General features: G+C 40.5%; 1 protein-coding gene across 1 annotated transcript in view; it reads right to left on the reverse strand.

Annotated features, from left to right (window-relative positions):
• Positions 1–3055: 3055 nt before the first annotated feature.
• The window catches only part of glrbb (glycine receptor, beta b), a 134088-nt gene continuing 120533 nt past the window's right edge, over positions 3056–16610 (reverse strand). The window contains exon 10 of the mRNA XM_028802666.2: positions 3056–3963. Coding sequence (XP_028658499.2) covers positions 3667–3963 — 297 coding nt within the window. The 3' untranslated portion in view covers positions 3056–3666. The remainder of the gene's footprint in view (positions 3964–16610) is intronic.

Below are 16610 nucleotides of genomic sequence, written 5' to 3' on the forward strand. Positions count from 1 at the left end.
GGGAGATTTGTTACAAGTTTACTACTTACCTTTTCCCGATTTTAAGTCATTCATCGTATTTCAACTGATTAAATTTGAAGAATAACTGAAAAAACCCATGACTGGTAGTAAACAGTCACCTGTACACCTGCATAGCCACGCAGTTATCTAATCTGCCAAACATGTGAAAGCAGCACAACGCATACAACCATGCAGGTACAGGTCAGGAGATTCAGTTAATATTCACATTAAACTCCAGAATGGGGAAAAATGTGATCTCAGTGATTTCAACCTTGGCACACTTGTTGGCACCAGATGGTTGGTTTGAGTTGGTATTGGCTGATTGCCTGGGATTTTCACACACAACAGTCTCCAGAGTTTACTCAGAATGGTGCAGAAAACATCAAGAGAGTGGCAGTTCTGTGGACAGAAATGCCTTGTTGATGAGAGAGGGTCAAAGGAGACTGGTTGGAGCTGACAGAAAGGCTATGCTGATGCAGACATCCATTCTGTACAACTATGCGGAGAAGAAAAGCATCTCAGACAACAGCAAGAAGACCACATTGGGTTCCATTCCAGTCAGCCAAGAACAGAAAGCTGAAGCTGCAGTTGGCACATAATCACCAAACCTGGACAGCTGAAGACTAGAAAATCATATCCTTGTCTGATGAATCTGTTTCTGCTATGGCACACAAATGGTAGGGTCAAAATTTGTCAGCAACTTATGAATCCGTACACACAGGGTGCCTTGTGTGGACAGTCCAGGCTGCTGGTGCTGGTGGTGGTGGTGTAATGATGTGGGGAATGTTTTCGTAGCAGATTTTAGACAATCCATCATCGTTTGAATACCATGGCTTATTTGAGTATTGTCGCTGACCATGTGCAACTCTTCATGGCCGCAATTTACCCATTTTCTAATGTCTACTTTAGAACAACTTATTGTCCAGGCTTTGGTCTTGCCATGACAGGATTACAGCAACTCTCAGCTGGCAGGAATACTGGCATGTGTTACCAAGCTGGAGCACATTATTCAAATTGCAACCGGATGTCTGGTGTTCAACCGACTGAGACGTGAACATCTAACTCGTCTTTTCAGATCAATACGTTGGCTCCCAGTAGCAGCACGAATTAAGTTCAAATCCTTGATGCTTGCCTACAGAATGGTCAATGGTGGTCAATGTGGAGACACATTAGAACACTCTAGACGAGAACAGGCCATTCAGCCCAACAAAGCTCGCCAGTCCTCTCCACTTATTTCTTCCAAAAATACATCAAGTTGAGTTTTGAAAGTCCCTAAAGTCTTACTGTCTACCACACTACTTGGTAGCTTATTCCAAGTGTCTATCGTTCTTTGTGTAAAGAAAAACTTCTTAATGTTTGTGCAAAATTTCCCCTTAACAAGTTTCCAACTGTGTCCCCGTGTTCTTGATGAACTCATTTTAAAATAACAGTCTCGATCCACTGAACTAATTCCCTTCATAATTTTAAACACTTCATTCATGTCACCTCTTAGTCTTCTTTTGCTCAGACTGTAAAGACTCAGCTCTTTTAATCTTTCCTCATAATTCATCCCCTGTAGCCCTGGAATCAGCGGAGTCGCTCTTCTCTGGACCTTTTCTAGTGCTGCTATGTCCGTCTTGTAGCCTGAAGACCAAAATGGCACACATGACTCCAGATGAGGCCTCACCAGTGTGTTATAAAGGATGAGCAGAACCTCCTGTGACTTGTACTCCACACATTAAGGCGCTATATAACCTGACATTCTGTGAGCCTTCTTAATGGCTTCTGAACACTGACTGAAGTTGATAGCTTAGAGTCCACTATGACTCCTAAATCCTTTTCATAAGGTGTACTCTCAATTTTCTGACTGCCCATTGTGTATTCAAACCTAACATTTTTACTTCCTATGTGTAATTCTTTACATTTACTGACATTAAATTTCATCTGTCACAAATCTGTCCAAGCCTGTATGCTATCCAAGTCCTTCTGTAATGATATAAAGGATTCCAAATTATCTGCTAATCCACCTATCTTGGTATCATCTGCAGACTTAACCAGCTTCTTACTTATACTCCTATCTAAATCATTTATAGATATTAAAAATATCAGCAGCCCCAGCACTGACCCCTGCTGGCCACACTCTTAACATCGGCCAATTCTGATGAGGTTCCTTGCACCATCACCCTCTGCTTCCTGTGTCTGAGCCAATTCTGCACCCATCTAAAAACATCACCCTGAACTCCCACTTCTTTTAGTTTGATGCCCACCCTCTCATGTGGCACCTTATCAAATGCTTTCTGAAAGTCAAAATAAATAATCTCATCTGCTCCACTTTGATCGTATCCTTTTGTTGCCTCCTTATAGAATTCCACATGTGAAGTCCTATGCTCCTTCTCACCCACCGAGGCCTGCTGATGAATGGAATCTGGTGATGCCACCAAATCACATTCCAGTCTCCTTTAAAGTGTAGCTCCTAGCAGGTGGAACAAGCTGCCCACCTCCATTCGAGATTTGGAACCCCTCATTACGTTTAAGAAGCATTATAAGACTCTCTTGCTCGGTTCATTTCTGTCTAACTGATAATAGTTTTGTTAGGATTTCTGTAACCAAGGAAGTGTAACAGGCTTGCAATTTGCTCCACGCTCCTCACTTGTGATGATTATTTTTGCAAACCTTGATGAGGCCTCACCAGTGTGTTATAAAGGTGTTATAAATGTGTTATATACACTTGTTCCCAAACGGTCCCCCCCTGTTTAGCGATTATGTTGATCCCTTTTGTAATTCGCTTTGGATAAAAGTAGCTGCTGAGCCAATAAATGTAAATATAAATATTGGTAGGTGTTTCCATTATGTTGTCCACCCTCTGTATGTTTTATTAAATTTATGATGTTGTCTTTATTCTTTATTTACAGAACAATAATCTAAAACATGAATCCAAGTAAGTGCAGGCAAGACAAACATTTATACTCCTCCATGGAAAGGAAAGGCATGGCCTGAAATTAAGAACGCAGACTTTACATTCAATGAAATATATGTGTATAAAAATGGGCCCTTGAAATTCAATTTCAGTGTTGCAATATGAACTTTATTTGTTTATTTTCAAGTTGTACATTGATAGAATAATGTAATACTTTTATTACAAATTCACATAAGATACAACTTGTGTTCATTCTAAGATATCTTTCATGGGGAGACAATGCCATCAACCATTAAAGAAAGAACAAGATGGTCCACCATTGCTTTAAAGATTTACTGTTTTTGAGAATATTACATAAAATGTATTAGACATTTCTTCATATATATTTATATATCTCTTATATATATATTTTTTCATTTGTTAAACGTGCATGTTATCAGAAACTGCATTTATTTTTAAATAGAACAAAAGAAAATCTTCTCTTTACATTACAAGTTGTATGCAATTTTCTACCCAATGTTCCCAAGCATGGGATCTGCTGTACATCTTTTTCTTTTTTTACAACAAATTCTGGCTTGAGCTTCGACATTGCAAAGTCATGCTGTCAACTCAAATACTGATGCTTCATGTTTTCCTTTGTACCCAACTGTACAGCACCTATAATATACATAACATGATGCTTTACAGATGCAGAACAAGTCACACCGGCCTTAGGGCAGAACATCATGAAAGCCAATATATCGTACATGAATGAAATGAAAAGAAAATTATCACAAGTATACTGACCAGTATATTACATTAAAGAAGAGAAAGGAAAAGGGAAACAAAGCCCTTGCATAAAGGTCAATTCGTTTAGCCTCAGAGGGTATGACAGGTTTCGGTGGAGGAGGCTTTTTATTGTTTTTTGCTTGAGACTTCCCCAGGCCATTGTTAACTTCTATTGGCTTCCCATAACAGTCATAATTTGAGAGTTCAAAATCTCTTGGCAAGGATCCAACTATACTAAAATCATTTGACCTCAGGTCAGACTTGGAAGTGCAAACCTTTTTGCATCTTGTCTCTGCGACCTGAAAGAAAGGAGAAAAACAAATAAAAATGACAGATATTTCACAAATGATTTCAGTCACTAAAACAAAAGAAAGAAAGAAAGAAAGAAAGAAAGAAAGAAAGAAAGAAAGAAAGAAAGAAAGAAAGAAAGAAAGAAAGAAAGAAAGAAAGAAAGAAAGAAAGAAAGAAAGAAAGACCTGGTGGCTTTGGGGACCATGGGAACAGAGCTTAGAAGCTCAGTGCTATAGGGGCCCGTGGTCACCGTAAGGGGGCACCCCAATGCCAGTGGAGCCCTGGCCCTCAGCACTTCTGCCATACCCGGAAGTAATGGGGGGAAGAAGACCAGGGACACCCGGAGTGCTTCCAGGTGCGCAGCCGGTACTTCCACCACACTTGGGAGTGCCGGCGGAAGCTAATCGGGAGGCACCTGGAGCACGTCCGGGTGAGCTTAAAAGGGGCCGCCTCCCTCCATTCATAGATAGATAGATAGATAGATAGATAGATAGATAGATAGATAGATAGATAGATAGATAGATAGATAGATAGATAGATAGATAGATAGATAGATAGATAGATAGATAGATAGATAGCAAACAATATCAAAACATTCATAAAAATATTGTATGTTACTTGTGTCACATAATCTACAAGTAAAGTCTCCCAATTGTAGTTTCATATCATCACAAACATGTGAATTTTTACTGAAGTCTTGTTAAATAAACTTCAGAAAATATTCTCATTGACGTAAATAGCATGTGCTAAAATATATGGGAGGTGGGTCTACAATTCAAATGCTCAGTCATGTATGAGTGTGTTCCACTTTCATTTGTCAGAGCACTTTCTGTATGTGGCTTCTTCAACAAACTGAATAACTTGACCTGTGGATTATACGACATGAGTAACGTGAGATCTTTTCACAGAAACGTTTGATGTTGTCTGCGGTTGTCAAGCATGGGTCTCCATAGCCACCTATTCTGTCAGAAAATTTGTTAGCTCTGTTTTTCATGAAAACATAAGAATACATTTTTATCTTGGCAACCACTACAAATTACATGGGGTTATGGTGATACATCTACTGATGCTAAGCTAAGGCACATCATAAGTTATATTACCTGGGGTCATTGAATGTTCCGTGTTTTAGAACATCAGACACTCTTAGCAGCACTAGAAATATAGAATGACTTGATTGGTCATTGAAGTCTGTTTATCAATAATCTGATTTATCAATCATTTGATGAACAGATAGATAGATAGATAGATAGATAGATAGATAGATAGATAGATAGATAGATAGATAGATAGATAGATAGATAGATAGATAGATAGATAGATAGATAGATAGATAGATAGATAGATAGATAGGCTGCAGTTGGAGGGCACAAGAGGAGGAAATCTGGCTTTTTACTGAAGTTCAATAAAATAAATAAATACATATTATAGGTCGAGTATCCCAAATTGGATATGCCTGGGATGAGAAGTGTTTCAGATTTTGGGTATTTTTTGGATTTTGGAATATTTACATATACATAACGTGAAATCTTGAGGATACCCTTGATCAAACAGGGAAATGTAGCCAAAGCAGCTAAATGACAACAAATGCATATAATCATTCTGTGTGTTGTGACAAACATATTAAACATTCTTTTTTCTGTCTAATGGTTATGAAGCTCCTTAGCTGTAGTCACTCTAGTCCTTCTGGGCAGTCGTCTTTTTATAGCCCAGGGACAGGAAGAGATGTGGTCAGTTGCCCTCACTTGACAGTTTCTCTGTACTGTGGAGGAAGAAAAAGACAAGACTGTTTGTGGCAGTGCCCCCTCTTGGCCCAGGGTGGCATCACATACTGGAGAAGAACTTGGATCCTATGACACGCATGTAAGACAATTCATAGATAGATAGAAAGGGTTTCAGTAAGAGATTATTACACATCAGGTCCCATATACATACTAACTTTGAATACATTGAAATTGTGCAAAAATTAAAACATTTGCATGCATTGCACAGGAGGTATTATCTGCAATGCATGCGAAACACAACTAAAGAGCTAGGAACCTGGCAGATCAATAGGCTGTTATTGCTGCTTGGTTCTAAACAGCTCCATAATATCTTGTATTTAAATACTAAAATTCTGATTACCTGACAACCTGTCTCCAGTACCCTCAGTTACAGATGATGCAGGTTACTGACTCTCATCGGAGAAGCAGGAAACAGCCTTTTAGAAGAAAGTCTACTCCAGATCTTTACATACGTCCAAGAGAGCTTGGAGGCAAGAGACCCCCATGGGGAAGGCTGCCTGATTAACGATGTAACGAACTGTGTAACTGAAATGTCGGCTGGCCTTTCAATTATTCAGCTGCATTACTAAAGCATGAAGTCTGCCTTTACTATCCGTTATTAACTTCTTGCAACTCTGCTGTCTTTTCTCACGTGCAGAAAAGCAGCAAGATGTACTACAAGGATGTAAGTATGACAGCATTTCTTGTTCTTTTACAATCCCCATTGAATTTATAAAAATGAGGCTCTTTGTTATGTCATTTCAAGGAGTAACGCATGCAATGAAAATGTTAATTTCTACTGCTGAAATGTGCATAACCTTTACTAATATAACTATGTAAACTGCTCAAAAAATTAAAGGAACACTTTTCAATGAGAGTATAGCATTAAGTCAATGAACCTTCTGGGCTATTGATCTGGTCAGTTAAGTAGCAGAAATTAACAACAGGTGCACTAGAGGGGCAACGATGAGACGACCCCCAAAACAGGAATGAATGGTTTAACAGGTGGAGGCCACTGACATTTTTCCCTCCTCATCTGTTTTGTTCACTAATTTTGCATTTGGCTACGGTCAGTGTCACTACTGGTAGCATGAGGCCATACCTGGACCCTAAAGAGGTGGCACAGGTAGTCCAGCTTCTTCAGGATGGCAGGCACATCAATACGTACCATTGCCAGAAGGTTTTCTGTGTCACCCAGTACAGTCTCAAGGGTTCTGGAGGAGACTCCAGGAGACAAGCAGTTACTCTAGGAGAGCTGGACAAGGCCCCTCGTAGAAGGTCCTTAACCCATCAGCAGGACTGACCGGTATCTACTCCATGAGAACTACCAGAGCCTACAAAATGACCTCCAGCAGGCAGGCCACTGGTGTGAATGTCTCTGACCAAACAATCAGACACAGACTTCATGAGGGTGGCCTGAAGGCCCGACGTCCTCTAGTGGGCCCTGTGCTCACTGCCCGGCACTGTGGCAACCCTAACTACAAAGAGGACTATTTCATTTATATTAGGTAGAATGCCCAGAGGGGACTGGGCGGTCTCGTGGCCTGGAACCCCTACAGATTTTATTTTTTTCTCCAGCTTTCTGGAGTTTTTTTTTTTGTTTTTTCTGTCCACCCTGGCCATTGGACCTTACTCCTTTTCTATGTTAACTAATGTTGCCTTATTTTAATTTCTTATTTTGTCTTTTATTTTTCTTTTCTTCATTATGTAAAGCACTTTGAGCTACTTTTTGTATGAAAATGTGCTATAGAAATAAATGTTGTTGTTGTTGTTGTTGTGGAGCTCGATTGGCATTTGCCATAGAATACCAGAATTGGAAGGTCTACCACTGGCGCCCTGTGCTGTACACAGATGAGAGCAGGTTCACCCTGAGCACATGTGACAGATGTGAAAGGGTCCGGAGAAGCCGTGGAGAACGTTATGCTTCCTGTAACATCGTTCAGCATGAGCGGTTTGGTGGTGGGTCAGTGATGGTCTGGGGAGGCATATCCATGGAGGAAGGCACAGACCTCTACAGGCTAGACAATGGCACCTTGACTGCCATTAGGTATCGGGATGAAATCCTTGGACCCATTGTCAGACCTTATGCTGGTGCAGTAGCTCCTGGGTTCCTCCTGGTGCACGACAATGCCCGGCCTCATGTGGCGAGAGTATGCAGGCAGTTCCTGGAGGATGAAGGAATTGATCCCATTGACTGGCCTCCACGCTCACTTGTCTGACCTAAATCCAATAGAACACCTCTGGGTGTGACATAATGTTTTGGTCCATCTGATGCCTCAGACTGTCCAGGAGCTCAGTGATGCCCTGGTCCAGATCTGGGAGGAGATCCCTCAGGATACCATCCATCATCTCAGGCATGCATACAAGCATGTGGGGGTCATACAAACTACTGAGTATGATTTGGAGTTGCTGCGATGACATTTTGGTAAAATGGACTAGCCTGCCTGCTGCATCATTTTTTCACTTTGATTTTCGGGGTGTCTTTGAATTCAGCCGTCTGTAGGTTGATAATTTTTATTTCCATCAAATGATGTTCCATCCTTTCGTTCCTAACACGTTACCCAGTACATATCAGTAGAGTTAGCCAGCAGGATTTTTTTCCCATTGAGATCTTTTTCAGAAGTGTTTTCAAAGTGTTCCTTTAATTTTTTTTAGCACTTTATTTTAATATACACTTTTATGGCCAAATGTCTGTAGCCATTACACAGCTTGTTGGACATCCCATTCTAAACCCATGAGCATCAATATGGAGTTGTCTCCCCTTTACGGCTATATCAGCCTCCACTCTTCTGTGAAGACTTTCACCAAGATTTTGGTGTTGGTCTGTGGGGAGTTGCACTCATTTATCCAAAAAAAACAAAAAAACACACACCTTTGAGGTCAGGTACTGATGTTGGACCAGAAGACCCAGAAAAAAAAAAAAAAAAACAGTTGCTGATGTAAAAGGATGCACAAAAAATATGTAAATAATCCTGTGACTAAACAAATCTAATTATGAAAAATGTGAAGATGAAAAATAGAAATTGCAAAACACAGAGGCTCTTACCCTAATATATATACAGTCACTTTTAGTCCATGTAAGGGCATCAGCTGCCTTAAAATAAAACAAAACTGGACTTTGTTTCAGCCCAGGTCATAAATAAAACTCCTCAATAAAACAATCTCAGGAGTCATTTTTGGTCCTCAGGAGCCTAAAGCACTCCTTAACATCAACCAGCTGCTCAGCCACCAGGCACCTCTTAGTCTGGCGTACAATGCACTACATAACCCTCCTTCTCAAATCTTTCTGAACGATCGTCACCCCCTTTTGCAGCCACAACTGTACTTATAAAGGCTTCTCAATTCCCAGGGTCGGCTTGCCTAAACACAGGGAGATACCATTTCGGGCCTGCCGGGGAAATCAGACACTTCAAGTAAAAATCAAAATATCTGACAGCCAAATAAACATAATAAAACACTAAATAAAATAACAACAAAAACATTTATATCTAACCTCGAGGATACTAAGATACAAACGGAAACATTATGGTACACCTACACTGCTAATCCAACATGGACTCCCCCTATAGCTGTCTTTTGACCTTCCCAGGCACCCGTGACTGCATTTAGATTTGGCGCCACCATTAAAACACCAGTCGGTACATGTGGAATGTTACGTGCAAGCCTTGCACCCAAAACAAATGGCGGAACATCCGAAAAAAAAAACAAAAGTAACAATGTGATGGTAAGTCCAAAGACCTCGTTAAAGTCATTTTTTTTTCCCCCATTATAAACTCGCTGGCATATTGCTCACTGCAGTTCATACCTAAAGCTTATTGAGAATCTTGCCCCAGTATCTGACTGTATTATACTGTATTAGCATCACGATGAGGCTTTAGCGTCACACGGATCGCCTCGGAAAGAGACTTGTTGTTTGCATTTGGCAGAGCAGCAATAAAGTTTCTATTTCTTGGAAATCCTCCTGTACGCTCCTGTGCAACTTTGTGACCCAAGCTTGACACAACGCTATGTTTGAAGTCACTGAGCTCTTCAGTACGACCCACCCTTCTGCCAATAGAGATCGCATGACTTCATTTTATGCACCTGCTAATAATGTAACTACCTGAACTCAATAATTTGGACTGGTCTCCATATACTTTTGGTTATTTAGTGTACATGTCCCCACGATAATAAATTAGATTAACTGAGTCTGAGAATATTATGTTATATCGTATAACATTTTTATAATTTCCATCAAGCATTAAGAACATATTATTTTTTGTTTTGATTGGTTACTGGGAGACATGGTGGTGCAGAATTACATCTCCTGTTGCAAGGATCCATTGTCCTGGATTTGGATCCTACACCTTGTTTCTGCTTGTGCCTGGGAAGCACCAGGACTCTAAAGACTTGGACCTTCGTCCTTTTGCATGGATATCGGGAGCACCACACACTCCTTTCCAGTGACCTCATGACCCATGTGCTCTCCCAATCACTCTACTGACTTCATAGGAAGAGTCTCCAGAGACATGAATGTCACTGCCAAGGTAAGTAAACCTCTCGACAAGGTTGACACTCTCTCCACAGACAGACACACTGCTGATGACTGTGCTTAAGAGGTCATTAAAGGCCTGGATCTTGGTTTTTATCCAGGACACTTGCAAGCCCAGACACTCAGACTCCTCGTTCAGTCTCTTGAGCACCCCGATCAGAACCTCCATTGACTCCGCGAAGATCATAACATCATCAGCAAAGTCAAGGTCCGTAAATCTTTCTTCACCAACAGATGCCCCACAGCTGCTGGACCCCACAACCCTGCACAACACCCAGTCCATACAAACATTGAACAGAGCAATAAATAATCCATAAATGGTAAAAATCCAAGTGTTTCAAACCAGGCTAAAACGAGACTAAAAACCTGCAGCAGTCATTGGGGCAAGTGAGCCAAGCACAACTCTTTCCACGTCTCCCCAGCTCACCCATGGCTTGCTCAGCTGGCGGAGCCTTCAGCAGCTGCGGCCCTCTCGCTACCAACCCCCATCTTGGTTGCCCTTGTCAGCGTCTGCCAGACTTCTCAGGGTTGGTTGTCCTCTCTTCTCCTTCTCGCACATGCAGTCCTCCCTTGGATTATAGGAGAGGATACCACCTTGATCGTTCCCACTCCTCAACACATTCACTGGGCGCGATCCAATCCCCTGACCGTGCTGACCTCTCCCTCTCTCTTCAGCCATCCGGTTTATCCTTGTTCATTGCTCCAGTGCTGCACTATCACTCTCCAAGCCTCTCTTGCGTTTTCTTTTTCCTTCCTTTTGTTTCCTATGCCGGCCCATACTTATACGGCCCCGTGGGTGCAGTGGCTCAATCACGCAATGAAGCAATTGAGAAAGATTGCATCTTCATGTGAAGGTGCGTCTCGCCCCAATTACCTCATCAACTCTCTGCGGCTGCATGAGGAAGTCCATGGAGACAGACACGGCCAAATAGACTTATTTAAAAAACTGGTCATTCATTCAGAGCCGCGGACCCGCTATATCACATGCCTCAATATTAAACCACTCAATTCATAATACCAAAAGCCCAAAGAAAACCTTAGATGTAAGATAATAAGAACATGCACAGGTGTGAACTACATAAAACTGACTTTAAGATGAGAGCCACTGCAAGGAATTTCTACCAAATCAATACATCTATGAAGGGCTAAAGTCGCAGCGGCTTCTTAATACTTTGAACTTGAGGTACGAGTTAACTTGTGTTGAGCCTGTTGAGGAGTGACATACAAGATAACTCATACCTCAGTGTACAGCCACTACAGACGCAACCAGCATGCTGGCCATCTATGCTGCTGCATCTCAGTTATTATCTACTACAGGGCTGCCATCTAGTGGATAGCCATAGATTTTTTTTCCCATTGGTACAGCTTGTGGAAAATACAGTGATCCCTCGCTATATCGCGCTTCGTCTTTCGCGGCTTCACTCCATCGCGGATTTTAAATGTAAGCATATGTGAATATATATCGCGGATTTTTCACTGCTTCGCGGATGTCTGCGGTCTACAGTACGTGTGCTTCCTCAGTTGATTTGCCCAGTTGATTTCATACAAGGGACGCTATTGGCGGATGGCCGAGAAGCTACCCAATCAGAGCACGCAGTTAAGTTCCTGTGTGCTGCTGATTGGCTCAGCAACGGAGTGCTGCATTAACCAGGAAGTCTCATCTCACTCATTCAGCATTAATGCACGCTATTGCTAATGCTTCAGGATTGCAGAAAAGGTAAAAGTTTTGGATATGTTGAAGGAAGGAAACAGCTACACCGCTGTAGGACACAATTACAGCATCAATGAGTCCACGATTCTTTTTATTTAAAAAGGAGGAAAAGCATATAAGATCTACGGCCGCAGTGTCCTTTAATCAGGGCGCAAAACAAGTTGCAAGGGGACGTGATAAGGCAGTAGTCTGGATGGAATCTGCTTTAGGGATTTGGATTGAAGAGTGATGGAAGAAGAACAACGGCGGTGCTAAACAGTCGCCTGAAGAGGCTCCTTTAGAAGAGCTGTAACGCTATCCTTTGTTGTGCAGTAAAATGAAACTCATCGTTATCGGACAAGTCGTCGTTTCATTGTTGGTGAGTAACCATAATTAATTATCTACGTACAGTACTTATTGCATTTACATAGTTTAGTGTCGCTGTACACACATTTTACTGTATACAATTTTTCTTGCATTGTACGTATTTATTGCTGGTGGCCTGTCTGTTGTAATGGCTGTAACGTATGATATCGGAGACGTTCGATATCTTTAAAATAATATTTAGGTTTTACTGTATGTAAACTGTGTTTACATACATAATTTCAACGAATCTTACCTAATATCTAAGAGAATACAAAGGGTTTATGCTGTATAACTGTGCGTGAAATGTTTATAATAGTGTGGGAGAGTTTGTAAGGGCTTAAAATATATAAAAATAACCATATAAACATATGGTTTCTACTTCGCGGATTTTCTTATTTCGCGGGTGTCTCTGGAACGCAACCCCCGCAATGGAGGAGGGATTACTGTAGTGTTATATATAAATAGTCTGTAGTTATGCTGTTGCGAACAAGGTATAAAGTTCCTGATGTTTTGAAACAACCAGATTTGCTGCAAGATGAATATTTTAATGACAACAACAGAGATCAAGATAGCGAGAAACAATTGAACGATATCTATCCTGTAGGCTCTGGCACCAATAGTTGACCCAAAGACATTTCTTCATCATAAGGCATCAAAACAACACTACATGGACATCCTGCTACCTACTGAGCAGCTATCAACTACCGAATGTGTTGCGTGTAATAAGAAATGTGTTATATTTGTGCTGCTAAGTCTGGACTCAGTGAGGTGCCATGCTTCAAGGACTCTCATTCAAATGCAGGATTCTAGTCACATTGAGTGTGAAAATAAGTAATTAACAGTTTCTTTTCATACTTTATTTATTTACATTTTTAGAGTTTTGACAGAATTACTATTGATAATAAAACCATTGTGGCCGTCTAATGCATTTCTTTACATTTTTTATGAGTTTTAATAGAGTTCAATATTTATATCTGCATAGACTTATACTGCAGCATTCTGGTAATAAATGGTTCAGCCGTCAATGTGTTATATAGAGCTTCAGGCGACTGCTATAATTGGCAGAGCACTCGAGGGACAAATAATAAATGAACCATAAGGACAAGCAGCAGGAAATATGTATAAAAAAGGCAAAATATGGGATGAGGCTACAATTAAATATGACAGGAAGGTTAGGTTTAGCAAAGCAAATCCTAGTGGGCCGTTCTTTGGAATACTGGTGAGATCCTTTTTATTTCTTCAGCTCTAAGGTTCAACATAGATTTTACATCATATGGTGGCCAATGGCCAATGCTAGAGCAGTACAGAGGAGTACTGCGGGTGCAACAACAGATGGAGTCCTCCAGGTGCACAGATGAGGCGGATAGATCAGGTAGCACTTGCATGGAGCTGCAGTGATCTACCCATGAAAGAAGCCTTTCCTGAACAAAAAGCTGAGTGGCATAGTTAGTCACGTATGGTGGAATATTTCAGACGGGCAAATAAAGAAGTGTATTATGAAATGTGACAATAAAAAACTGAAAACACAATGATATATGAGCCTCAATAATTAAACATTTCATTAAATATCTTTTCTGATACTTATTTCTTTACATATGTGTTTACAATATTGGTCAAAAGTTTTATAATATCTATATAATATAATATATCTCAGTTTATCCAGTTTTTCAAATTTAAGCAGTTGAAATGCAATGAATAATCTAAAATGGTTTAAAGGTAAGTAGTAAAATGCCAGAGGTTTAAATTTAAAGTTTAGGTTAGCAAAAACTGAAAAAAAAGACATTTTAGAATATTACGAATGGGCCTTTCATCAGCGAACAACTAATAGGTTACAACCTTCAGATGTTCTGCATCAATTCAAGTTAATTAAGCCTTGCAATTTGAAGCAAACAATTTGCACAGGTGTCCCAACTTCTGTTGATTACTTAAAAAATCTGTCTGTCTTAATAATAAACTGTGGTACTACTCCCTCTGCCGTACTACTTTGACCATATTCCAGTGATAATGGTATTAAAACGGCAAATAACAAAGGAAATGTGACAGAGCATTATTACCCTTAGAAGTGTACGTAGGCCTTTCATTTACAGAAATTGCAAAAGAAATCAATGTGTCATTGAGTACAGTGGTGTCCTACACAATCCAAAGGCAATTGGAAACTGGAAGGAGATCTGGCCGAGCCAAAGTCACCAGCCAATCAGAAGACAAGTTTCTGAGGGTCCGCAGCTTGCATGATTACAACACAACCACTTCAAGCACAGGTCGGAAAAAGTCAAGTGTCAGTTTGTACTGTGAAGAGGAGACTTTGTGCTGCAGGTTTAATAGTGCCAGGAAGAAAGCCATTCCTTAAAGGGAGAAAATAGGGCCTTGAAATACCAGCTGTTAACTACTGCAGAATGGAAGAAAGTCTTTGGGGCCGATGAATCAGAATTTGAAATCTTCAGTTCGTCATGCAGGGTGTTTGTACGCTGTCGAGTCGGTGATGGTGATGGTTCCTCAGTGTGTGACACCAACTGTCAAACATGGAGGAGGAGGTGTGATGGTCTGGGGTTCTTTTGCTGGAGGCAGAGTTGGTGACTTGCACAGAGTAACTGGCATTCTGAATCAAAAGGGTTACCACAGTTTGGCTGTTATATCAGCAAAAGGGGGATACTTAGATGAATTTGATGAATTAAAATTTTGTACACTTAATGATTCCTTGACTTATTTTTTATTTGCCATTGTTTATTTTTTCTATGCCTTGTTTTCATGAAACTTTAATACAGGGGTGTTGAACTCCGGGCCTGGAGGGCAGCAGTAGCTACAGATTTTCATTCTAACCCTTTTCCTAATCAGTGAGTAGTTTTTACTGCTAATTAATTCCTTTTCCCTTCATTTCAATAGCCCTGTTTTTAAGGATTCAGTCCTCTGAATTGATTCCTTTCTTCATTAAATGGCAGCCAAACAGAAATGAGACGTGAAATAAGCCAACAGATGACCAGCTAAACTGGGATTTCAAACTCCAACCAATTTCACTCCAAACAGTCTCTTAATGAGAAGCTGATTCTTGCTGTTAATTAAGCCCGTTGTTTAATTCAATGGCTTGTTGCTGCTCTCATTCTGCCACAGCAGACATTTCCAAATCTGTTGATTTTTCTGTTTTTTCTAAGAACATTGTCAAAATGTTTTGGTGACCTGAGAGATCAACCTTACTGAGACCTTCACCTTTCTTTATTTTCAGATATTGTGTGATGGGCACAGGAGAGCTGGTCATATGGTGGCTTGTTTGATGTCTCATTATTGTTTGGCTACTAATTAAGGAAAAAGAGACAATTCAGGGGCCTGAGTCAAGTTAATTAAAACTAAAGCAAAAGAAGTTAATTAATAGTAAAAACAGCTCACTAATGAAGAAGATGGTTAGAATGAAAACCTGCAACCACTGCAGCCCTCCAGGACTGGAGTTCGACACCTGTGCTTTAAGACATTAAACTGTGTGCATTTCCATAACAACTGAAAAAACTGAGGTGGTCCAAAACTTTTGACCGGCGGTGTAATTATTTCTTGATTGAAAATATAACATACCAGTAACGGCACACTGCACAATAACGTGCAGTGAATACACTTGACTTGAACACTCATAGTTTTCATCCTCTTTCTCTGTACGTTTAGCATTCGTTTGCTCAGAGGTTGATGCGCTTGCTGCTTCCTGAGCAGCTCTTCTTCTTTTCTCCACCCTAGCGGCCTGCTTCTTCTTTTCTCTCGTCAGCATCTTTTTGCGTTTAAACTGATTAAGTCAGTGTTTGTGTTGCAATTACTTAGTACGTTTTCCTTAATTTTTCACTTACACTGGCACTTAAGTCTTCAATCTGCCTCAAGAATGATTTAAGATATGAAGAGGTAGAGGAAGTGATGGCGAAGGAGGTAGGGATGAGAACAGTGCCCGTACGCATGTGCCCTGCTGGCTGCTGCCGACAGTTGATTCTACAATAAAATAAAATAAATATAATAAGAGCAATAACCTTGGAGGTCAATCATCACCCCAAAAGCGGATAGTAGATGTCATGTAGTATATGTGTACCAAATTTCAGGTCAATAGGTCAAATGGTTTGCGAGCTACAGGTGATTTAAAATCCTGGACAGACAAATGGACAGACATGGAAGCATATTATATAAGAAGAAAATGTGGCATGAAACTAAACCTGTTATTTCATATTGTGATGGTAGGCTCTAGAAAGTACTGTATTTTGATTGCTATGTTAAAAAAATCAGGTGTCATTGTTTCACTTCAATGTCACTGTACATAGCGCAATGAAATTGCTGTCTTCATGTGTG

This window comes from Erpetoichthys calabaricus, chromosome 5 (genome assembly GCF_900747795.2).
Source record: "Erpetoichthys calabaricus chromosome 5, fErpCal1.3, whole genome shotgun sequence".
NCBI classification, from domain to species: domain Eukaryota; kingdom Metazoa; phylum Chordata; class Cladistia; order Polypteriformes; family Polypteridae; genus Erpetoichthys; species Erpetoichthys calabaricus.